The sequence below is a fragment of the Cynoglossus semilaevis genome, chromosome 9 (assembly GCF_000523025.1).
Source record: "Cynoglossus semilaevis isolate Cse_v1.0 chromosome 9, Cse_v1.0, whole genome shotgun sequence".
Lineage (NCBI taxonomy): Eukaryota > Metazoa > Chordata > Actinopteri > Pleuronectiformes > Cynoglossidae > Cynoglossus > Cynoglossus semilaevis.
The window spans coordinates 16,340,492-16,365,457 of record NC_024315.1 but is presented as its reverse complement, the minus strand read 5'-3'; the positions used below and the strand labels follow the sequence as shown (position 1 = coordinate 16,365,457).

Below are 24,966 nucleotides of genomic sequence, written 5' to 3'. Positions count from 1 at the left end.
AAAACAGGTCTTTGAGCTAATGTGGATGTTGGTTGTTTGCGTACACAAATTCCCTGGATGAGAACTCTGCCTTCATTTGTTACGTTTGAGTGTTGCACATTGAATGAATAAGAGTATATAGTGCAGTAGAGTTTTATTGCAGTACTTCTTCATGATGCAGGAGTTAAAAATGCTAAAGTGTCTTGAGGAGACTGATGATGTCTTAAAGGTAAACAGACAGATGAAGAAAGGTTGTAGGATGAAGGCAGAGAGCTGGCAGTTCATCATCCTCCATGATGTGTTAGTCATAAACAAATAACTGGTCCGACAGACCATCACTTTTAGCTGCAGTATCAGGAGGTAAAACACAATGGATTTCAGGCACCAGATACACTTCCAGGTGTTGATCCAGACCAGACCAGAACAGGGTGACTGGATTACAAACTTAATTTCTGGAAACATTTGTAAACGTTCTGTAACTTGATGATGCACAAAAAGCTGCAATTCATTAGTCAAAAAGACAAAGACTGTCAAATGTTCAAAAATCTTTTCAGTGAAGTTAGTTATAAAGTGTGAAAGTTTCAGCAGACAGTGAGACCTGCGATGATGTAGCATTTTGTCTTAAGTTGAGATCTTAACTGGGATGTCAGGATGCCCCGATTCTCATCACATTGTGCTGCTTCATATCCAAGAAGATCCTGAGACCTGGTCAGTGCGGCCCACAGTCCTAGTAAGATAATGAGGGGTAATGAGGATAATGAGGTTAAAAATAATTTAAAAAGTGTGTTTCAGAGTTTAGTCCCAGAACATAGACTTTGTTACTCCACTGATGAAACCAGGGTTGTCTTTGGACATGACACTCAGATGTTGCAGATGTTCTTTATGGCTACAAATTTGCCTGTTATTGTTTTTGTCATGCTTTACTTCAGGTTTTCCAAAACCATCTGGAGCCCTGGTGATTCTACAAGTCATCCAAGCACGACTGCAGGCAGGACAGATGGTGATTAGAACCACACACTTCATGGTCCTGTCAGGGACTCTTCACCCATATGGTACCTGATTCATTTTAGTGAGTTTGTGGGTTTGGATCCTGTTAATCTGTGAGAAACCCACAGCTCAGGGTTGTTAGTCTGGATTAGGAACCAGTTATAACAGGTTTTAATAAGATAAAGTAAATGTAATTTTGTCATAACCTGATGACAGAATTGGCTTCATTCTGTTGGCTTTTGGTTCTTCATCGTAGTCTGAAGTATGGTAGAGTACCCACTGGTATTTGTACATTCCTCAGTGCTTTTGGACAACTCCGCCACAGGTCAGAGTGGTATTTGAATTGTCAGTGGTCTTTCTTTGCCCTGAGTGTGGGTGTGTACACTTTTTGTGCCACCCAAAGTAAAAGAACTTAAAAGAACAAACAGTTGCTGTGTAGAGCTGAGACACACGGGTTCAGAGGTGACTCTCTTCTTTCACAGAATGGAACTGAGCAGAACGATTCGGCTGCTTCTGTTGACCCCACTTCAAGAAGTCACAGAGACAAACTGACTGTAACTTGTTGTGTCCACAAAACAAGGTGAAGGTGAGAAACCAAGAGGCTTGAGTTGATGCTGTGTTTTCAGAGGTAAAAAGTCTCCTGGCGGTGCCTGCACAGCAGGCTGACAACTTCATTTTTTCTCCCAGCAGAGGTGACTTAGTTTCCAGTAAATGTCAGCAATTCCTGCAAAAATGTTGACTCGTCATACTTTCTTGACGCGATGCTTAAACAAAGTTGCTGATGGAGTTGTTTGAGAGGGAGAACATAAGTCAAGAGTGTCTCTAATCATTCCTGGCAGAAGCTTGTACTGCTGGAGGGCAGAGGCCCAAAACTGAACCAAAGTGATTTGTCTGAGCAGAGTTTTTTTTACAGAATTATTCAAACTGCAGATTTGTTCTAGTCAGCTGTCTCTTCAACACGTGTCTGAACTGATTCACCGCAGCGTTTCTACCCTCATCTTTACAATACTATAGGTATTCACATTCTGACTTCTCTCCACTACTGTTACAGTAGAGGGAACCTTTATATTAGTACCTCACTGTGTCTGTCTATAGTTTTAACAACTGAGTAGATCACATATAATCTGACAAAATCTGGAATTTAGTTATAGTAACACAGAGCATTATTATAACCAGCTGTTAACTCGGTATGTAAGTCATTTACATAAGAGCAGAAAAATGTGTTCCGTCAAAGGCAAAAACATTACAACGCTGTAGAACACTGATTATTCAGTGTTTGGACATGAAACACAACATTTCAGACTTCAGTTTCACCAAAGTCTGCCACGTGACATTTGGCCAGGCCAGCTGACAGTTTTACAGATTTAGATGTGCAAGCCTTCTGTCCATGTGACTCATCGTGTTGAGAAATCAAATCAGGAGGAAACTTTTTCATTCGATTATTTTTGGTCTATTTATGTAAGGTGGAATTCTTTAAAAAAAAATCAGTTAAATGCCTGTGTTTGTATAACTGACTTTAAAAGTCTTCTCTTCAAATGTATTGTTTTTATTGTGAACAACGGGTGACATTTGTGATTGGTCACAAGAAGAAGAAGCTCCAGTAGAAAGTGCTTAGTACTGCAGTTGACTCTGTTAGTTCAACATTACTTTGTTGTTCACATACAAACTAACCAATGTTTTATGACCTCACTGACTGTCTGCATTGTTACAGATGGCAACATTCTTCTAGTGCCTCAAGTGTTCACCTAATATAACTGAAGGTCAGTTAGCGCTGAGCTAAAGGAGTAGCTGTCTTTAGGGTTGAACATGGCAGAGTTCCAACTGTCGAGTTTGAGTGAAGTAACTGGAGGATACTTACACAGGGAGCAGTGGTAGTATAGGACAGTCTACGATGACTGGAGACACAAACTAAACTGAGTGAGCAGACCATTATTGTCTCTCAAACAGACAGAGAGGAGAGTTCACCTTCCTCATTGGTCACCAGTATGAATCAAAGCTACAGTAACAGAACCATTCCCTCCAGCAATTTAACAAACATCATTTACAGGACGAAACTCTTCTGTTTCACCCCAAGAACATCCCTGCTGCTGCAGCACTAATGGCTTTTTAATGGCTGTCTGTAGAGACACGCAGTGAACACGTTCAAAGAAGTGTTACTGTGTGACACAGCTGCACAACTGACACAATCCAAAGTTAGAAGAGCAAAGCACAAGTTTTGTTAGGGTCTTGCTTCAGTAGGTCATTAATGTGACTGCATGAAAGACTGTGTGAGGCGATCACATCAACGTTTCATTCCTGTCTCTGATAACAAAGTGCCATAATGAGCTTCAAGGGGAAAGTGTTTCAGGAACAGGAAGATGAACCAAAGTGGTGGAACTCATTAAAACTGGAGTTTGAGTCTAACAAGGCAGAACTTCATATCTGACCCTGTGGTTAGAGATGGTAATAAAACATAGCTGTGTTCAAGTGAAGGTTAAAGGCATTAATTAGAACAGTGGCAGGATGGTGAGTGCACATGTGTGAGGTTTAGTGGGAATGGTTGTCTGTCTTTAAGGTCACCAACACACAACTGAAACTCAACCCAAAACAATCTTTATTTTTATAGATAATGGCCGAAGATCTAAAGCTTTAGGCTTGAAATTTAATTCCTCTTGGGACCTGAACCAATATCTCTTTCTGTTAAGACCGTATTTTCCACCTTTCTGTCCTACAAACCCCACAGGGAGAAAAGGCTAAAGAGCGATCCAAGGACATGAACCCTCAGCTTTGAATCCATCTTATCTCTTTGTCGGCTTTTTCTCTTTAAATCCATGTCTGCGCTTTAGCTTGTTCCATTATTACGACCCCACTCTCATCAAACGACTGCATCTTATACAGAGGAAGGAAACCAAAGGAAGGTCGCCAGAGGTCACCATCCTGAGTAATTCTTTGAAAATAACCATGTTGTTATTGAGATGGTGAGATATGCTCACCAAGGAAACCTTTAAAGAATTCTCAGCATTAAATCATCATTGATCATCAATCAATCATTGATCCCGGGATTAAAATCATCTGGGATTAAAACAGTTAAAGGCCTGGTCCTTTAACACTGGTTGTTGTGTGACAGTATTTTTTAGTTGTCTAACAGACAGTTACTCTAAGGGCTGGACAGTTCTTATAGTATGTGCATCAGACTTTTCTGGCAGGTGTCAGACTGTGGTAAAAATACATTAACTTGTCAGTGACACTATATAACTCAGCACAGACGTATGGGTATTTTTCACAATGTGCCTTTTCCATGACCTCCACCTCCTCCTCCTCTTCTTCTTTCTCCATCTCCTCCTCTTCCACCGCTCCATTCTTTCTGCTGGCACGTTGTGCAGAGTGGTACTTTAGAAACTGCCAGTACCATTTTCAATTTAATCATGGCTATTTTGTTTCTTGAGAGATTTTAAACCAAACAGACTCCAGCTGTAGATTTCCAATTCCAGATATATTTTATATACTTAAACCTTTTTATTTTATTTTTTTCAGAGTGACAATCTGTGTCTGTGCCTTCCTCGTGGGGCTGGTTTACTGGCAGGCTTAAACAACATCCCAATCAGCTTGCAAGTGGAAACTGGTATCTGGGAAGGACATCTGCTGAAAACTTAGTGCAAGGTAAATAACAAGACTCCTGTTGACCTGTTAATGTGTGACACTCCACATGTTGATACCCCCGCCCACTGAAGTCCACAGATTCACACCTACTGTTTCATAACTTTGCGTCACCTAATTTAAAGCAGTTTAATTGAATCATCTTGCATCCAGAGGTTGTGTAAAGAACCAACAGGCCTTTCTCCTGTAGATGGCAGAGTGATGGCTGATACTGAGAGCTACAACTCACTGCAGGAACATTGATTTTTCTGAGAGAGAATTTTTTAAAACTGAAACTACAAGGTTAGACTCTTAACCTACCAGGGAATGTGAGGAGGAATAGCCTAGAAATCCTCACTGTCAATATATCTACAACCAACATGGCTACTTTAAGCCTATTTCCTGGTTCATTGCTTCCCTCCTCCAGAGCTCTGTCCATTTTCTTTACACAGTCTTTACTACACAGATTTTTCTTCCCTGTTCTCCTGCTGTTCTTGCCTTGATTTCACCCAGCTAAGTGTCAGCGATTCATTAAAACAGTTGATTTCATCATTGGGTCAGGGAATGGTGCAGCTGGAGTTTAGCCAAAGCACTGAGGATTCATGTGTTACACTGTGGCTGCTAATTAATTTTCAGACCTGTGAGAAGAAACCTGTCAAGGATACAGCAGCTATTACACCAAATGGCAACGAACAAAAGGCGGTAAAAGAAGGGTGAAATAAATGCAAGGTGTCTCAGAGGGAACACACACACACATGCATACCTAATGAAAATTCTTTTGAGCTGACAAACAAGCATTGATTTTTGTAGAAGAGCTAAGGAAACAAAGCACTGCGTTAATTTTACATCATGTACAGCAGGGAGGATGGAAATGAGAAATGTTTCAAACAGCAGTGTGTTTCAGTCAGGAGCCTCAGCTGTGGAAATGGTTTCCTCATGGAACTGAATGAACTCCCATTCCTCCATTCATCTCAGAAATTCACCAATTTTGCAGTTACTGTACTTCTCTTTTTATGGTTCTCACTCTCAGTGCCACATAATCACTCGTCCAGCACACACTTAAATACACACACACGCATGCAGGGATGGATGGAGCACATTACAGTGGATCAGCATATACAGTACTTTCTGTCTACTCAGCATGAGTTAAGTTAAGTTGGACTCTGGGGGCAGTGGTGGAAGAGCAGACCAGAAATCCAAGATAGAAAGACTTAGAATAGAGAAGAACAGAAGGTTTTACACCTGTCAAAGTGGCGAAGAGAAGGCCAAACAATGAACTGCAGGTTAAAAACAAACACAGTTTAATTGGAGGTGTTTTGGACAATTGTAGTACTTATAGTTTCTATAGTATAGTACTTACATAAAATTAGTTTAATTCAGCCAAAAATGTTCACAAATGTGGTATGTGTTAATATACTAGGCTCAAAGGTATTGAGTGGGGTGAATGTTGGCAAGAATCTGGGGATACGATATGTATACACGATACAGGGCAATGATACAATATATTGTGATATACTGCAATACCATAGGCATGAGCATTTATTGAGGTTTTTTTAAACAATTTAATTGTAAGAAAACTGTCAGCACAGTAAACACACAATGTTGTTACATGCCTAATGTTAGGTTACTGAATTTGGAACAGAGATATTTATATTTGTATTTGCTATGTTAATTGTTACTAAAAAATCACTACAATGCTGTTGAATATCGATACGATATTGTGAAATGATATAAGGCAATATTTCAACCAATCAAAGGTTTCTCAGACCCCTAGTATTTAATCCTGTTCTCATTGGTCTACATGAAGAATACATGGGGTTTAGGAGGTAGTGGTCAGTTGTCCAGTCAGTTGTCCAGTCAGTTGAGCAGTCAAACCCTGGAGTGTTTTTACACTGGTTCATGAGTTCCTCCTGTTATTGTACAGTCTCGGCCCGACACTGGATCAACAGTCGTACTGTAGGTGTTGCTGGTGCTTGGTCATTTGTTTTGAAATGTGAGCTGCCACAGTGTTAGTCAGACACGTTGGAATGATGATGAGCACTTGTTTTGTCAGGGTCCATGACAGGTCAGACTTAATCAGCTTTGCTTTGATTAGTGGGGGAGAATGAGAACCAGGTGGAGCCAGGGAGCAGCCATTGTGTCTGTTTCTGTGCCTGCTCATGTATTCATGGAAATACTTTCAGTGCTTCTCAAGATCAGTATGTAGAAGATAATAGATCGTAACCATTAAAGCATTACATTATAAATACCAAACTATTCATTCTTCTGCACGACTGACCTTTGAAGCATCCGTTTCTCCTCCGTGTGTCCGTCTGCTCTCTTCTTCAGTGGTGTTTCCATCATAAAATCCTGGTCTAAGTCTGGACTAAGGACTGAATTGTTTAGGTACTGCATTTGGGTCCTCCGCATCAGATCAGAGTGCAGCTCTGTTATGTGTAATAGAGTCAAACATTAACATTGTTTTATGACCATTTTTATGTGAAGTTAACTGTGTCTCACTGAAACAATTCACTTTTTTATCATCTTGTCTGAATAACACATGTAGGAAAAAGGTTGAACAAAGGTAGACAGACGCCCACTGCTGTAGAGCTGCTCTGAAAAAAGAAGAAATATTTTTTAGTAAAACAATTCTGCTCTCCAGGCATTTTCTGAATGTGCATAAGCAAACAGTAAATCCAGATTTTATTGCTGCTGAAGTCGAGGTCGAAATCAAATCAGTTTTTCTGAACTACCTCAAACCTCACACACTGCCTAGTGGTCTTTCTTTATTCTCCCCATCACTTTTTTCTTTCTTTTCTCTTCTTCTTTACACCCACCTGACCTAGAAGCCCAGGGTGAATCAAGTTCTGCTTATTTACAATGTTTTCGATTTTCCTGTTTTTCCTTCAGTTTTGATGGATGTTGGCCTTAGTCATGATGTGATGACGATGATGATGATGCATCAATGTCTGCTGTGAATTTACACCAAAAGCTTTTGCTCTCTTTTGCCTTTACTGTCAGGAAAAACCTCCTAATGTTCCAATAAAAAAAACACTATTTTTATCATCAGAGTGCACAGATATTAGGGATTAGCAGAATTTAATTAAGTGAACGTTGCTCTCTAGGTTAAATACATGTCGTGTTTAGCATTTCCAGCTGTGGCTAATTTGGGAACACTATCCCTGGACAGTTAAACAGTCCTGTTAAACAGGTCGAAAAATACATGAATTACCAAAGTTACAGCCACTGATGATGCAGCAGTTAAAGCTCTGTCAGCAGTACACTGTCCAGTAAATGTTCATTCTGTTTGGCCTACGACTAGGGATGTAACGATGCATCGTAAAACAGTTCAAAATTGATACAAATCTGTGACAATTTGCGTTGAGTTTCTTCTTTCTTTTCTTTTCATCTTTTTCTCTTTTTTAAACATAATAGTGAAGTGTTTTGTTAAGAATAATTCCATCTGTCAACACCTTGAAAACTGTTGAAAAACAACCTTGAATTTCTCTATTGTGCTTGAAAAAGAAAAAAAATCTTGTATAACAGATTTTCAAAGTCATTGGTCAACACAAACAAGAGAACTGAATATAAAATGATTAAATCCTAACAAAACCTCTGTCACTAATATCTTAAAACAAAAAATGTAAATCTTTACAAAAGTGTTATGTAAGAAACCTAAAAACTGGCATATAACAAGGACAGGTAAAAACTGAATCTGAATTCAGGAACCTGCAGAACAACTACAACAACATACAGTACAATAATAATCAAGTATTTTTCAACAGTGTTTTTTATCGTGACCAGCTACCCTCTCCTGCTGTCTCATGTCTCTGTCTCCCAGCGACTCTTCAGAGAACACCTTAAAGCAACAAACCCTCGATTGTTGTCCCTCTGACTGCTGCCAGCTCCAGGAGCTTTCATTATATTTTCTGCTCCCGTGTGTTCATTTATATTCATTACTGTGGTAAACAGAACCTAATTCCTCCGCACCAGAGTTCTGGAGCTTTTCCCTGATGCCTTAAGATTCCTCTGTCAAGATACGTCTGTGCAGGTGGCAGGGATCAGGTCACATCAGGGATTTAAATCTGCCTTTTTCTCATAAAACTTTAATGTGACATTTATCTGACAAAACGACCATGAAACTGACGCTGCGCGTTAAATTTCACGGCGAGTTACAAATGTGTCGTGAACAGAAAAGGAAATGTTTTCAATCACGGTTTGATTCATCAGATCTGTCACACTGCATTTATTGTGCACAGCTGAAGATAAAGTGGTGAAAACCAACATGAGGGAACACAACGTGTCAGTGTGGCGTTGATAACAGTGGATCAGTGTCGATGTACGTGGTTCCACTGTAATCCAAGGCATTTGTACACAAATAGAACACTTTCTACACGTCACATCTGAGAAGTGATGCAACGACATGAGTTTCAACCACATTGTTTTAAATCCACAAGGGATAATGCTTGTCAATCTATGGTATGGTGTCCCTGTGGTGGTACCAGAGGTCTGTTTGTTTCTGGTGTTGAAATTTGGGGAATGGCAAACATCCTGAAAACCTTCTTTTACAATTCTGAAGTTTATAGGAAGCTTTTTTTAAACCTTACATATTTAGATTTTTCATTCATGAGAGTAAGTAAATATTTATTTATAAAAAATATTTACCTCTGTATTCACACCAACATCATACACAGATGAACAAGAGTCAGTCTGTGCTGAGGAGTTTTGGCTTCTCTTCAACACAATCCTCTGGCTCTGGGAAGTAACAAGAGAAGCCACATTTTCAGCGGTGTGTCTTTGGATCCCCCCAGGCCTCAGCTGGCCTTTGAGAAATAGATTTCTGTGGACAATCACCATCTTTCAGAGAAACCATCACTGAAACCACAGCACTGTGTTTGTCTGTTCCTCCGCTTTGTTGTGTCCTTTACCCACAGGGGCCTGGTCAGCACGTGTGTCTCTGCCTTTCATGATGAGCTGAGGCCACCGCCTACACAACAGAAGCCAAATACCACCATCAACCATCATGAGGCTCAAACCAAAGCTAATTCTTTGTTAACATTCACCACACATATATAAGAAGTTCCTTCTTCCTTATGTTTCAGATGGTTTTTATCTGCTCTTTCTGAGGAGATTAAAAACTGAGGCGCGGCTTATTGTCAAGCATCGTATTAACAGACAAACAACTGGTGTCTTCTCCTTCTTTAAGTCATAAAATGACAGGTTTTAAAAATATCCCTGCAGGAAAAACCTCCCCTCCCCCCCCCCACTGCTTCACTGTCATCTTCCTCTCCTCCCATCTGATCTATATCTTTCTCTTCGTTTCTATTGCCTCTTTGTACACAAAGCAATACCTCGGGGGAATTAATGTGTAAGTGAGGGTTTGCTTCGAAAATTAAAGTCTCTTATTGAATCAAATGAAGCATGGACTGAGGGATGGAGAAGGGAAAAGGTCAGCAGACTGAGAACCTTTAATGAATATTGAATCCACCGTCTCTCTCTCTCTAACTCTCTCTCTCTCTCTAACTCTCTCTCTCTCTCTCTAACTCTAACAAACACACACTCTCACACGTTCACCAACACACAAACAGCCAAACTAGAGAGTCAGATTTCCCAAAAGCACTGCTGTATATTTGATTAGATTACTTCACAAATATCTGATGGGAATAAATATATCAGAGTGATGCAGTGAGTCCACACGGTCTAACCTTTTTCTACTAAAGGGAACACTAATGTGATTCATATTTAAGTCCTGTCTTATAAACAGCTTCAGTGGCCAAAACTGTTTACTTTCTGCAGATTCATTTTTCTTTTTCTGTAAATAATCTTTTAAAATGTTTCTTTTGCAGGAAAGCTGGCAAAACATGAATTCAGAGCTGTCTGGAAGGAAAAGGAACGCCTGATGATGCAGTACTTCATCAGGTATGGTCTAAGAAGCCACATGCTGACCTTATTTTGAATATACTGTCACATTTTTGTCCATGCTTTAGGAGTACTTGCTCTGTGTATGACTCTGCATTTTACTATAAAGGTTCCCAGAGTGAGAGTCCCCCCCCCCCCCCCCCCCCCCCCTTAGGCGAGAGGTAGCTATAGCACAGGGAGTGCAGAGGGTCAAATAATATCATTTTATTTTCCTTGTTCAATGCCACTAGAGGTTTTTGGTGAAGTTACAGTTTTTTTTAAAGTAGCACTTGTGTATTTGTCAAAACGTATTAATTACAACTCTATTCTTTTAAATGACACTTGAAACTAAGACAGTGTCCAAGGTTTTAAAAGGTTTTAAAACAACAATATTAAGTCTTCATGACAACTATAATTTTGGTCAGCCAAATATATTTATGTGTGTTAGAAATGTAATGTTTGACTTATCACATCTAATTCTGGTCCAGACCAGTGGGATTCAACCTATTCATGTTGGAAATCAGTTCTACATCCACTTGACTAAGTACCGGTCACAGTCAGTGCTGTCAATGTTTATAGTTGAATCTTGAATCTTGAATCATTTAAGAGACGACATCGTGTGGTTTCCTGTGTCATGGTTCCGTTCAATTTAATTCAAACTCAACAATATGTTGTCATGTTGTTGTGGGTCCCGAAATGCACTGGGAGGTGCTTGAGTCCGTTCATTGTTGCCGGCAGCTTCAGTGGTAGTTGGATTATTTATATATATAACAATATATACATATAAATATATGTATATATTTTTTAAATTATACATAGGATTTAAACATTTTTTAAATCCCATCTGTTTTCACAGTGAGAGAATCAGACTTGCCTGAAGAGAAGTCAGAGCTCTGACATTTAAACAGTGCTGTGGTGAATAAGTTTGACCTTGTGTTGGTGAGGCATTCAGATCCGTTTCTCTTGACATCAAACCTTTTGTTCCTCTGCTCTGGCCTGTGTATCATTTTGACCTGTAATGAATGATTGTCTCTACTGTTACCTGACGATCTGCTTTGACCTTTTAACTCCTGTAACATCCGTCTCATGCTCCTCAAAAATGCGGTTTGGCCACAGTCTGTGTTAGTAACTAAACTAGCTATAATGTGAGGTCACAGATGGAACTATTGTTTAACTATACTGCTGATAAAAACCTTGAACATTGAGTATCTGCCTGTCTTCCTCTATGTATTTTCTTCTATATCAGTCTCTCCCTGAAGCTGCTGTGTTGAGAAACTTTTCATTATTTTTTGTCTTTTGTATATGAGTTTTATATTGAATACATAGGAAGATAATAGCAAACTCCCACAGATTGTCCCTTTGGTGTGAATGTGGGTATGAGGAATGACAGTGAAAAAGGAAGAAACTGCATCATCAGCAGGCTGTGGATCAACCAAATGATTCTGTGCAGCTTCACTGGAATAGAGCGTAGGGCAGAGGTTCATACAGTATTACTACTGGGACTGTGCATGATATTACACACTCTATTAGCGACACCTCAGCCATGTCATCTCAGATTAGAATGAACGGTCTTTCTACTTGAGTGAATTTAAAATAGAATTCTTCCAGTAGACCAGATTCACCAGCTTTTAACCCAACCATTCATCTTTGATTTCTCTCTGCCCTGTGAAAAGGTCATGCAGAGACCTCACACCAATCCCAGAGGAAACAAAGCCAAAGATGGGGCACCGCCTCGTACAGCAGGTTGGGGTCTTCAATGTACAGTGATTTTTTTGGAAGTTTTCATTTCACACTCAGAGAAAATGTCACAAGGCAAGGCTGTTATAGATTTTGGACACAGTTCAGTGAATTTGCTGTGAGGCGACAGTGATAGACACTGCACCACCCTGACACCCCGTAATCAACCTTTAATAGGCAGAATTAATTTGGAGTTAAAGCCTTCGAACGTCTAATGTAATTGAAAGATTAGTTTTAAAAGTCATGCATATTAAAGTGTCCTATCAATCTGACCTGTTCATAATAGCACAGACATTACACTGTGTTTAGTTTACATTAAGGCACTCTTTCACAGTCAGTCATCCTCACAAGAACATTGTGAATTTGGCCGTGCAGGTTATAATGGACCAAAATGACAGACTTTCTCAACTTTTAGCTCTGAAAGTCATATCTCTCCACTCCAGGTGGTACAAAGTCAATCTCACGTTCACATGTTTCACTTGAACTTACATCAAAGACTTGAAACCTTAAAAGTCTCCACTGCAGACATCATTGAAGAGATAGGAACGTTTTTTTTTTCAGGCCACATGAACCTGAATATACCACCAAATATCTGCTGTAGGTAGAGGGAAAGACGACAAAGTCCACATGATTAGTACTACCAGGCTTATCTTGTCCACAGGTTTTGCAGCATTCTTCAGGAGCTAGCTGCTCTAACTGACTGTGTACGCTTCATTTATTTAACTTTGTTTATGGAAAAAACAAATGAACTGATTTGCTTAAAGCAGAAAGAAGATGAAGGTGAAATCAGCACCATGGTCAGCTCAGATTGCTTTCTGTATTGGACATCCATATTTGTGACCCTCTCCCCACCATTTACTAAACTGGTCATTTAAAAAAAGGCAACCGTAGTTACATGGAACATAAATGTGAAGAATAAAACCAACATTAGTCCCAGGACCTCCTTCATACAGTACCAGCAGCTGTCTCCCAGGAGGACTGTAATTACCCTACATTTTTAGATTAAGAAAATTAACTTTTTAAGTAAATATGTTTCCACTGATAAATAGATAAATATAAAAACTATTGTTGTGAATCTTTTGTATTTCGTTGGCAAATTAGTCTCATTAGTTTTAATTTCTTGTAGTTTTCTTAAGTTTTCCTTTAGGTTTTTGTTGTACTTTTTTATTGTTACAGAGAAAATTACATTTTACTAACAACATAAATCATGTTAAAATTATGCGGGTTTTTTTCTGTCTTCTGAACAGTCACCGTAGAGTATGTAGACTAATTAAAAGACGTTAAACTTTAATTGAGACTTGAGAGGTTTGTGCCACTGACCTCAAAAATACATAAAATGGAATTCTTGTGTGCTGTAGAGACACTGGCCACCTAGGTTGAAGTACCCCAGGTTGAAAAAGCTTCTGGTGCTTCTCTGAAACGGTGCGGTTCCATTAGTGAAGAGCTAATTCAGGCTGAGAGTCGTCCAGGTTAATGTGATGTCTGCTGCTCTTGTTCCATGCAGTTAAATTAAGCACAAGTAAGCACAAGTAATGAGATGATCAATGCCTGTTTATTGCAATCACTTGGTCATAATGGCTATGTTTGTTTATAGCCAGTGATTGAGGATAAGCTTGATTTTATTATACGCCCACCACACAATGAAATGACTATTTCTTTTTTCTTTTTTTCATTCATACCTCCTTGTTCTCTCCCTTTTCCACAGCCGCAGTCTGTTTTGCTCTTTTGTCTTGGTGTCACCGCTCTCATACACCACTGCGTCCAATTTCTCTCTGTCCAAATAACAGAGGCCAACGGGAGGCAAACTGATGTTGTCATCAAACATGGTTTATGTAGCAGTCATTTTGTGGGCACTTTTGTGTGGCCCAGCCTCTCACTCTGAACTCATTTCTTTCTCGGCTCTGACTTTAGAAGAGAGCAGTTCAACCCTGGTGTTATCATCAGTCATGGGTAAACTTCACTGACTGACACACACCTTTGAGCAGAGTCACATTCTCAATCAAAACCCAAATATCACCTAGCATTTCATCCATTTTGCTCTGTCAAGCCCACAGACTTTGTTCCAGAGTGCAGGGCAGTGTTGTACTGTGATTCTACAGAGTCAATCCTATAAAGCTTCTTTTTCCTCAACATGTAAACGTGCTACGTTTTCATGCTATGAATCCCAATGAAGTTCGATTTTCTAATGTTGAATCCTCGTGCACGTCTTTGGAGAACAGTTAGTCTAGTGGTAAGAAGAATGTTCTTGTTGTTGGAGGATTGCTGGTTGTGTTGTGTGGCTGCTCCTGGGAGGGTCCACTGCCCCCCAGGGATAGGTAAATGCAGGCGACCATATTAGCTGTGTATATGCAATGACTAATGCAGCTGATTCCTTTTCTTCTTCTTGTACTATTGACTTTATAAATGCACAGCATTTTTCTTTCCAAGTGTTTTTGTTCAATTACAAATGTATTCAGACTATAGTAATGTCTTGGGGCTCTGACATTTCAGACATTTTGTTAAAAGTTTGATATGGAGGGAGTAGGTAGAAGAAAATGTTCAGAGGTTTAACAACACAGTAAGAATCCTCTAAAAAAGAGTCACCAACCACACAATAAAATCAAAGGTTAACAAGAAATATTTACGATACTCTAAATTTAGAACACAAATTGAGGTTAGCTAAGAGCTACCCAAAGACTTACAAACAATAAAAAGATAACCTTTACCAAAGAGTAAAGTTTGACCTAAATGTTACTACAGGTTATCAACACTCAACAAGCCTTGGCGCTTCCTCAGATTTTTTTCTGTTCTAATGATGTTCTTCCTGGTCACTCACTAGGAAAATGTCAGCATCTGTGTTGCAAGCGAAGCTGCTAAATTACTAAACAGTAAACACTCCCTTCCCTGACACTCGTCTTCACCCACTCCATTCTATATACTGTATATACTGCAATATATTATCAATATATTATTATATTTAAACATGTGCACTTATTTTGAAATGATAAATCATCTAGCTGCTAGTTTTCCAAATTCCACTCTCATTAAAGTCATGTTGAAAACACACACAATGTACTTGTGAACATACTATGGTGCACAGAGGTTATTGGGTAATTTGTTTGAAACTTCTGCTGAGCGTTTCTTAAATTGAACTCTTTTCCTGTCCATTTTTCAATTTCACCCTCCCCATACTCCCCCCCTCAATTCAATTCAATACAGTGCACTTTCAGTGGAATGTGATTTATGGACAATAACGTTCTAAAACATTATTATAAGAGCAATGGGCGGAGAGTATAGCTCTGTTCTGTCTAACTGTCCATCTCTCTTCCTTCTGCTTGTCTCTCTCTCTGGCTTTAATATAGTGTAAGTGGATTTAGTTCACTTATTGGAGAGGATTGGCGAGGATTCATATGGATTTTTGTTTGTCAAAGCAGCCAAGTCAGGAGATGGAATATTAAAAGATTTTAATAAAGCTCCTAATATAATAGGGTTGGCTGACCTGATGTGCCGAACAATATTAATGGTTATTTTTAATAACCCTAACCCAAACCCTTCTCATCTATCTGTCATTCATCTATCTGTCTAACTGTGTTTGTATGTTTTTTCTTTATTTTGTTCATATTCATAACAGAGAAAGACTCAAAAGAAAGAGCTTTCACAGCCATAGGAATATGTCAATAAATGTAATGAAAGTGTTGTTTTTCCTGTAAATCTTTATTTTCATCATCGTCATCATCGTGTTGAGTAATCCAGGTCACAAACATCCGTGGAGCTTTTCTATTTGCTCCCATATTTCGCTGTAGTTGCCAGGAGACAATGCAGTACTGCCTTTCCTGGGTCTGTAGTTCCAGAAAGAGCTCTGCCTTTTGTGGATACTGCAACAGTTGTAGTTTTAAACTACATTTCCCTAAAAGCAGTTCTCGCGCGTGCGCACCCCCTCTTTTGAGCACATGACCCATGTGGTACACTCAGCTGCAACAACGGACGCTGTTTTAGGCTGGTTTTGCTAACAGTTTGGCTAGCTATTTATTTTTTACCGTCGTTGTTTTGTTTCATGTTAAATGCAAAAATGCAGCTCCAGTGTTTAATAGTTGTACTGTGTCTCAACGCTGCTGCCATGGCAGGAAAATACTCTCGGGAAGTTAACGAGCCTAAACCGGGTAGCAGTGATGGAGTAACGGTGGAGTTTAGGATAGGAAAACTTAACCAGGTGTGGGAGAAAGCTAAACGAGTGAGTACCATGTCATACTTCGCTATCGACGCGGACGTGACGTTAGTGGCTGTGTTTTTGTAGTTTTATAAATGAACAGAACAAGATGTTTATCCGTGAAAACAAACACTCAACCTGTTCTAAATCACTGGCAATTAACCAGGCGGACATGCTGCGTAAACGATAGACACGCTATGAATCGTGTAGACAATTTACTACACGACTCACAACGTGTCTAACGTTCGTTTACACATCTTGTCCACCTGTTTAATTAGAAATAGCTATTCCTATGGGAAAATGAAGCCCCGGAGGTAGCTCTTAAACCTTTTAAAAGTTACTTTGCGCGAATAGAAGTAAACAAGGAAGGGGAGCTCCAACTTGTTTTTTTACTTCAATTACTTCCGAAACGTCTTTCAAATCGATTGTTTTGTATGTTTTCTTGCCAATTTATTCTTATAACATTAATTTGAATCAGCTTTCTTCTGTTGGCCAAGCCATGAACTGACCTTAGACCCCGAATATTAACCAGACATTTGATATGACTGATATAAGTATTTTTATCCTGAACAACCAGTTATCCAAACAGAAGTCTATCAATGTCATTGAATTTTGGTTAAAATATAGTTTACAGTGAGCATAGACTACAACTTGAAGTTGTATTTATATTGTAACATTTGTTACACTGGTTACATGTTGTCAATACATCTGTACCATGATGGTAATGGACAGCAGCGCCTGCTGTCCATTACCATCATGTATATAATATGATATAACATGATATAACATCATGTATTGAAATAGCATTGGTAATTGTAAGCATGGATAACTATTGTTTCATTCTGTTTACATCATATTGTCTCCTGCTTTTGGCTCTCACAGATGCAGATGTCTCCTGTGCGTCAAGCAGAACTGCACAGTGACCTAAAGATCCAGGAAAAGGACGAGCTGCAGTGGAAGAAGATAAAGGTGGAGGGGTTGGATGAAAATGGAGAGAAAGAGGCTCAGCTCAGACGAAACTTTAACGGTGAGTCAATCTTCTCTACAGAGGTGAATATGCTAATGTGTCAGCTACACTTTCACCTAATTTACTTTATAAATGATTTCACCTGTAAATATTTGAGCACAGATCTGGACAACCACACTCGGTGTTGGTTTTTGTGATATTGACAAGTAATTAATATAACACACTCATAAAACCTTTATGGTGACAAATTGGCTTGTAAAATAAATGCTGTGATTTGCCTGAGAGCATACAACTGTCTAATCATCCACTCGAGTCCCAGAAGAAATGTAATTTCTCATCCCTGTCAAGGTTGGTAATGAATGTTTACAGAATGTCTATTTCAAGAATAATGGGAGCTGCATGCTAATGCTTACAGATTAAATTAGGTCTAGCATCATTATGTCAATTAAATTAAACATGGGCAAAGCATTAATATTCATCAAAACTAGAAATATCGCTTCAATGAAGAAAGTATTTGTTTTATTAAAAAAAAGCTAATTTGGATTATTTGCATAAATTTAAATGGGAAACATGGATAAGAACACTGTATAAATATGACATTTATCACAGTCTTAGAGGATTGAGGGTCAAATCATGTCCCTGCTGTGTCTTCTGATTATAAAAGGTCGAGGCAGACACAATTAGACAATTAAATACTTAATCAAATCAGGATTACACCCTGCGGCTGGTCTTTGGCTGCGTGTTGAGATCCTCCCTGCAGCTCCAGGAGGCAGTAATCCATCCATGGTCACCAGCCTCTTTAGCATTCAGGTAGCAGTAGCTGATGGTGTTCTGTCCTTGTGACTGTCCCCTCGCTCTGGACTCTTCTCCTTCCTGGTTCTCTATAAAAAATGACATTTGAACAGCAGGAACTTTCTTCTCACCTATATGCTAGATATAAATCTTTAAGTAGTGCCCCGTGCTCCCTTTACTGTCTCCTATCTGAATCAGAGTGCTATTGACTCTGTGTCTTTTTAATCCAAGTCTCTTTGGATTTCAGAGACAGAAATCCAGGCACATTTTTGTTTGTGGTGATGTAAACTTTGTACTTATTCTGCACTGACTGCAGATTGCAGGCTCTTGAACCTCAGCATCTATAAAATATGAAATCGATGGTACAAGGCCAGCAGTACTGCAGAGTAGACCATCTCAAGCCCTTACAAAGTTTACAGGGACTTTAAACAAGAGTCCTGCAGCTGAACCCTCTCCTAATGAGAGACTAGTGGTTAATAAGTGACACAGTAGCACACTCATAGTGTTGGGATGATGCTGACTCAGCTGCTGTAATAACAGTGAACTGGAGGGAGGAAACACAACAGGAACAAGCAAGTGTTGAATTTCACAGTCCAATTTGGTGTTTTGTTGTTGTGGCTAAAAATGTTGGGACACAATGACACCCTCCCTTATATGGTGTATCTCATACTTTCATTTTGACAAATTTGATCCAAACCCAAATTGTCTTCTTCATCTGTGTGATGGCACTTGCTAACTTTACATCTATTGGTAAGCTTTTGACCCTGACCCCAAGTCATTGCTGGTGTCAGGGTCAATAGAGATAGTCTAAGAACTTCCTACTCCTTGTGAGTGCACAAATTGTCAACAACCCACCCCTGACCCCCCACCCCAGTTTAACACAATAACAGTTGTAACTATTCCTCAAACTCCATTAGATTTTATTTGAATCACCGTATTTCCTACTACCCCCTTAAATACATTAATTACTAGACATTTCAGGAGAAGGAAGCAACAGAAGATAAGGGGCTATACATATGCAAAATAAACTTCACCACATCCGGCTCAAGCCATTAGAGAGAATTCACCTGGAAGAAAGTTGTTTCTTATTGCTCCAAGTAGAACATTTCTACAGTGGCAGAGTCTGGACGGTGTTGGAGACATTGTAATAAAGTGATGGCTGACCACTGTCACATCTTTTGGTTTTTGGTCTTGCTGGATGTAGTTAAAGAAATAAGTTCAATTCTTGGTTTTAACACTGAGAGTAATTTCTAAACTGCATATTAGTGTAATTTACTTATTTATCTGAACTCTCAGGAAATATACTTCCTTAAGATTTTGGTAGACGGTGAGAAATCAATAACAAAGGAAATGGCTCAACAGGGAGCTGCCACCAGGGGAGAATGGTCAGCCACTGTAGAAGAAATACATGAAATGGAGATGTTTGCTTTCTCTGTGAGATTGAAGCGTTGTAAAGTCCAGAGGTATTGGTCCAAATGGCTTCTCTATTTGAATGAGAATACACGATAGAGTAGTTTCTGTCTTTCTTTTTCATTTTGTGCTGCCATTACCAGTGCTGTGACCGATGTTCTGATGGTGCTGCCTCCCTTCTTCACGTCTCTCCCATGGATTTCTGTAACACTGTATTATATGGAACAATATTACTGTATGTTTCTTTTCTTTTTGTGAAAATTATTTATTTCCCCTGGTGACCTGATTGTTCTGGTTTGTTTGAGTGTGGTTCTGTTGGTCTTTGTAAAACCTTAATAAAATAAATAAAAATAGAAATAAAATATATAAAAAAGAAACAAATCAAGAGCTGGGTATGAACCTGTGTTTCTTTTATCATCTAATTCATTAGGGACTGTGGAATTAATGAGCTGCTCTCAAGAGCTGAGTGCTGCTGGGTTATATTTTGATGTATGCATGCTAAAATAATTACATGTGAAGTATTTTTAGAACATTCTATTTTCCTGGGTGTGTTGTTGTACACGCAGCTTCTACACATGCTGCCCCCAGGTGACGGTGAGCAGAGAGTCATTCCATTTCATGTGTTTTCCAGTGATCTTGGCCAAGTATGGGATGGATGGGAAGAGAGACACACGACCCATGGAGAGTAATTCCTTGAAGGATCACGACAGCAGAGAAGGAGACATGTTTGAAGACCCCAGGCTGGACAAGCTGTGGAACAAGGTTTGTCTGCTGGGAATAATGGCTTTAGTTTAGTACACTGGGAATGATGGATCTGGTTTAGTACACTGGGAATGATGGGTCTGCTTCCTGTCAGATAATTATTCCTTATCTTGAGCTTTTAAATCTGTACCTGAAAGTTGTTTAAAGGTTTTAAAGGCTGGGGATTATTGTCAGAAACTCTAACTCTGATCTCATCAGCTGTGGTCTTTAAATGACACAAAGAGGTTTCCTTTCATTTTCAGAGGACCAGTGTTTTGTGCTCTGTCAACTGCTCATGATTAGGACTCAGTAACTTTATAATTGTTCTAATGTACAGTCTAATTATTCAATTAGGTTCATAATATGTTGCTCAGAAACAGTGGATTCAGTAACAAGTTAGCAGAACTGTCGATCCGTCACTTCTCCATTACATTCAGACTCACAGATTAGTGGTGGCTGGATGTAAAGTTTCCCTAAAATATCTGCATTTACACAGGAATTAGTATGAATAGGCTGGGGTTGTGGGGGGGAGGGGTAAATGTCTTTGTAAAGGTTGTGCCCTGGTTTGTAAAAGTCTGTTCAGAAAGTAGTAAAGAACTGAAGAAAATAATAAATACAAATTTATCAACTGGGAAAATGTTTCAAAGAACTTAAAAAACAGACAATATTTGAGCAGAAGCTGAAAGAATTCAAAGTCAATCTGAAGTGCTGTCCTTTTGATTCCTACACTTGTGTGGTATTCAGTGTGTGTGTGTGTGTCTGTCTCTTTTCTGTCTTTTCTTTGATGACCATCTGCACCAGGCTAAGGGGTCAGGAAAGTTTTCTGACGAGGAGCTGCTCAGCCTGAAGAGGGAGTTTCAGCATCACAAGGACAAGATCCATGAGTACAGTATTCTGATGGACACCATCAGCAGGACTGAGGGTGAGCCCTGATATACATTCATTCTTTATTTCATTAGAAACAGAGGCTTTGACCTGTTCACAGAAAAGTCTGCTTTTAATTTAGCTACTGTGAAAGTAGCAACTGGCCACTAGGGGGCTGTTCTGTAACGTAGCCAAAAATCCTTCAAGAAAGAGCAACACCAAGAGGCTCTGTGTATACAATTAGAGATATATACTAGAGTTAGTCTTGGGCTTCATCACTTTTTCCTAGGACCTTTAGGACATCACTGGCCATACTGTGTTAACATATGGTTAACTTACCTGTGAGTGAGTGCGACACCTCTGTTGTGCACTTTCACACTGAAGGATCTTGTGTCAGAAGTCTGACAGTGGTGACCATTAACACCCCACACCCCCAGCTGTCAGACTCCACTCTAACTCACAAAGACGTCCATGTGCTCCTTTGGAAATGATTGACACTTTATAGAACTGTTAGTGTATGGCACTGCTGTGTTGTGTTGTTGTGTTGATTGGCAATCAGTGTCTTTACCAAGTGTTTGTAGAAGTCTGCTGCAGATCTTAAGGAAGATTTAAAAAATACTGCTACCTGATGCTCAGTTCACTTGTGTTTGGGAAACAAGTGTATTAGTGGAAATCGAAGATAAAGCCTTAAAAATGATATGAAGATATGTTACCATAGAGACAGAAAACAAGGATTACAACAGATGACTGAAGACCACTGACTAATAACTACTGACAGACTCACCTCAGTCTGGTGCAGATTCACTATAACACGATTAAAGAAATCTGTGACGTGAACACTTTTTTACCAGTGTCTTTTCTGCAGAATATTTTCCATTTATCTCTCTCGTCCTCATTCTCTTACTTTTTTTTTTCAACACAGAAATCCACAAGAACGTGATCTCTCCTCTGGAGGGTGAAGCTAAAGAGCAGGTGCTGCAACACAAACACACAGACCTGAAGCAAAAAATGAGAGACCTCAACCAAGGCTTCGAACGACTGCGTAGACTGAGCCACGAGGGCTTTACAGAAGACAGTGGTGAGTACACACTGCTGAATTACAAAACAAAACCAACTAGAAAATACTGACTTTATCAGAAAATGACATATTTAGATTTTAAAACTTAATCTGTAGAAAATGTAACATTCTGCACAGACGCAAGTAATCAGAGGAAATCCATCTGCGTCGTGGTACTGGTGGTAATCATGGTTGCCTTTTTGAGGTCTTTGGGTCAAATAGTTTAAAAACCAGTTTCTCATTCAGTCTCTGTCCGTTAACATCCTGGGGACACTCTGTGGTGAATCATAACAGTTGTGCAACATCAACACACTGATGGCTTTAACCCAAGTGTTTTGTGCTTTTAGCTGCAAATTAAATGAAAAAAACTGCTTTAGAAGACAGAGCTATTTAGAGTCACTGTTGTGGAGGAGAGTTGGCCACATGGTTCCTAATCTGAACCTCCACACAGTGTTACTTCTGCTGATTAATTCACTACCAACTGTTTGACTCCCCCCCCCTCCAGGTCTGTCACCACAGCACACACTTTGGCTCCTCTCACTTCTCTTGTCATTGCTGTAGATTTAGTGAGGATTTAAGAAGTAGCACCAAATCAAACAGATGAGCAAATGTTTCTTCTCTGTAACATTTTGGGTGTAAACACCATCAACATCAAATGATCATTTATTTCTCTGCTCTGTTGGCTCAGTTTTCACACCTGGATAATATCTGACCCATGTGGACTGGGTGTGTTGAAGATAAACCTCTTCAAACTCCCAACACTTTGTTCATATTATTATATATTGTTTTAATACTGTATTATGGGATTAAAGAGTGTAGAGTGTGTCTACAACAGTCACCCCTGTTGTTTACAGTAGTCTCTTTTTTTCAGCATTTTAATGAGTCAGCTGAATTCTTAGATATGTTTTCAAAGTCTAACATTGTTTGCCAATTGTTAGACTTCCAATGTCTGCTGATCAGTCAGTTTGCTGAGTGGCTCAGTGTCTCGACTGTCTCTTTGACTGTTTGTCTACTCATGACTCTGTTGTTTTCTCCCCCTCCTGTAGACTTTCATGAGCCTCGTGTGATTGAACTGTGGGAGGCTGCCAGACGATCCAACCTGACTGAAGATGAGCTGGACTCTCTCAAGGTTGTACTTCACTTCCAGTACTCTCTGTTCCTTCATACTACTGCAGTAGAACACCTGCTTAGAAACTGTATTTCACCAAGTGCACTTTTGTAAATAGCAGAAATAACTGTGGTGACATTCCTGTCAGTCAAGTAGAGCTTCTGTGTGTTGGACTATATAGAGTGTTATTATGGTAACTGTTTCTCTCACACATTTAACTGCACTGTTTTCAACACGTGTCTCTGTGTCTGTTCTGCTCAGTGCACCTTTTGTCCAGTGCTCAAATACATCCAGGGACAAACACCATTTAAACACAAACTCTCTGTAAAAGAGAGACGTCGGTCTTTAAACCTCACATCAGTCACAGGGAAAAATAACATTGACACAAATGTTCTCTCTACTCTGTAGATGTCACTTTAACTTCCTGTCGGATGCCCTGAGCAGCAGGGCAGCTTACTGAATGTCAACTAACTCATACCCCTCTGTCTCCCTCCCTGCCCTCTCCTGTAGGAGGAGCTGCGTCACTTTGAGACCAAGGTGGAGAAGCACAGCCATTACCAGGAGCAGCTGGAGCTCTCCCACCAGAAGCTGCAGCACGTGGAGGCTCTAGGCGACAAGGAGCACATCAAGAGGAACCAGGAGAAGTACAACACCCTGTCTGAGAAGACCAGGGAGATGGGCTACAAGGTGAGGACAGGAAGTGATCACTAGGGGAGGATCTGGGTCAACACAGTATTTTGTAGCATTACCTATAATGAATGTAATTGATGCAGTTTATTAGTCTGGTGTTAGGAGACAATTATGAGATCTGGACATAAATGTGAATCTCATTTATTCATAAAAAAAGTCACAGACAGAATGACCACCAACTGTTTACAGTGAGTAAAGTGCAGCATTATTGGTCATTGTATTTACAGCAATGTGTTTATTCAAAATGAAAACTGACTTTTTTTCTTCTTTGATTTCACAGATGAAGAAACACATGCAGGATCTATCCAATAAGATCCTCCGCTCAGGACTGAAGCACAATGAGCTGTGAGACGTTCAAGTTCTGTTGGTCTCATCACTCAAGGTTAATTGAAAACATTATCTTCAGCCGCCCCTCACCCCCTGCACTTCTTTGTTGTTTTCTACTTTACAGTTTTATTAGGTGTTGATTTTCTACCAATGTAGTACATGTCTGTGTATGTTCTCAGTCATCCAGGTCATTTTATCCAATGATAGTTACATCGGGGGCAACTGGACGGAGAAGGTGTCTTGAAGACGTTTCACCTCTCATCCAAGAGGCGACTTCAGTTCTGACTGACTGCTGGGAAGTTCTGGTATTTGGCCTCAGAGAAGCTGCATGCCAGTAACGAGGAGGGCGGAATGTAAAGTCACCAGGTTAGTGTGAATGGGGAGTGGTACCATAGCTATGGATGGTTCCACCTGAGCAACACATTTGGCTGAGTGTCCTTTGAAATGACACTGTGGTCTTGTTGTCAGGGAGAGAACTCAGGACGACGTTATAGGTGGATGAAAGGTTGTGTCTCAAACCACCTCCTCTGTTGAGAGATGATTTCTCCAGATTGATGTAGATGGCTTCCTTCACCCCTCTCTCAAACCACCTGTCTTCTCTGTGTACATCCTCATCCACAAAAGTGTGT

The 24,966-nt window shown here is 39.7% G+C and overlaps 1 protein-coding gene across 6 annotated transcripts in view; it reads left to right on the top strand.

Annotated features, from left to right (window-relative positions):
- lrpap1 (low density lipoprotein receptor-related protein associated protein 1) overlaps positions 1-24,966 on the top strand; it is a 43,091-nt gene that overhangs the window by 16,827 nt on the left and 1,298 nt on the right. The window contains exons 2-11 of one of the 6 annotated variants that reach the window (XM_008317600.3): positions 4,480-4,605; positions 10,407-10,479; positions 12,132-12,201; positions 17,264-17,408; positions 20,182-20,312; positions 21,093-21,213; positions 22,078-22,233; positions 23,259-23,341; positions 23,831-24,007; positions 24,291-24,960. In XM_008317600.3, coding sequence (XP_008315822.1) covers positions 10,460-10,479; positions 12,132-12,201; positions 17,264-17,408; positions 20,182-20,312; positions 21,093-21,213; positions 22,078-22,233; positions 23,259-23,341; positions 23,831-24,007; positions 24,291-24,359 — 972 coding nt within the window. In that variant the 5' untranslated portion in view covers positions 4,480-4,605; positions 10,407-10,459 and the 3' untranslated portion in view covers positions 24,360-24,960. Of the gene's footprint in view, positions 1-4,479; positions 4,606-10,406; positions 10,480-12,131; positions 12,202-16,110; positions 16,406-17,263; positions 17,409-20,181; positions 20,313-21,092; positions 21,214-22,077; positions 22,234-23,258; positions 23,342-23,830; positions 24,008-24,290; positions 24,961-24,966 lie in introns of those variants that run through there. The other 5 variants (XM_025058626.1, XM_017035079.2, XM_008317598.3 and 2 more) reach the window with 5 other exon arrangements.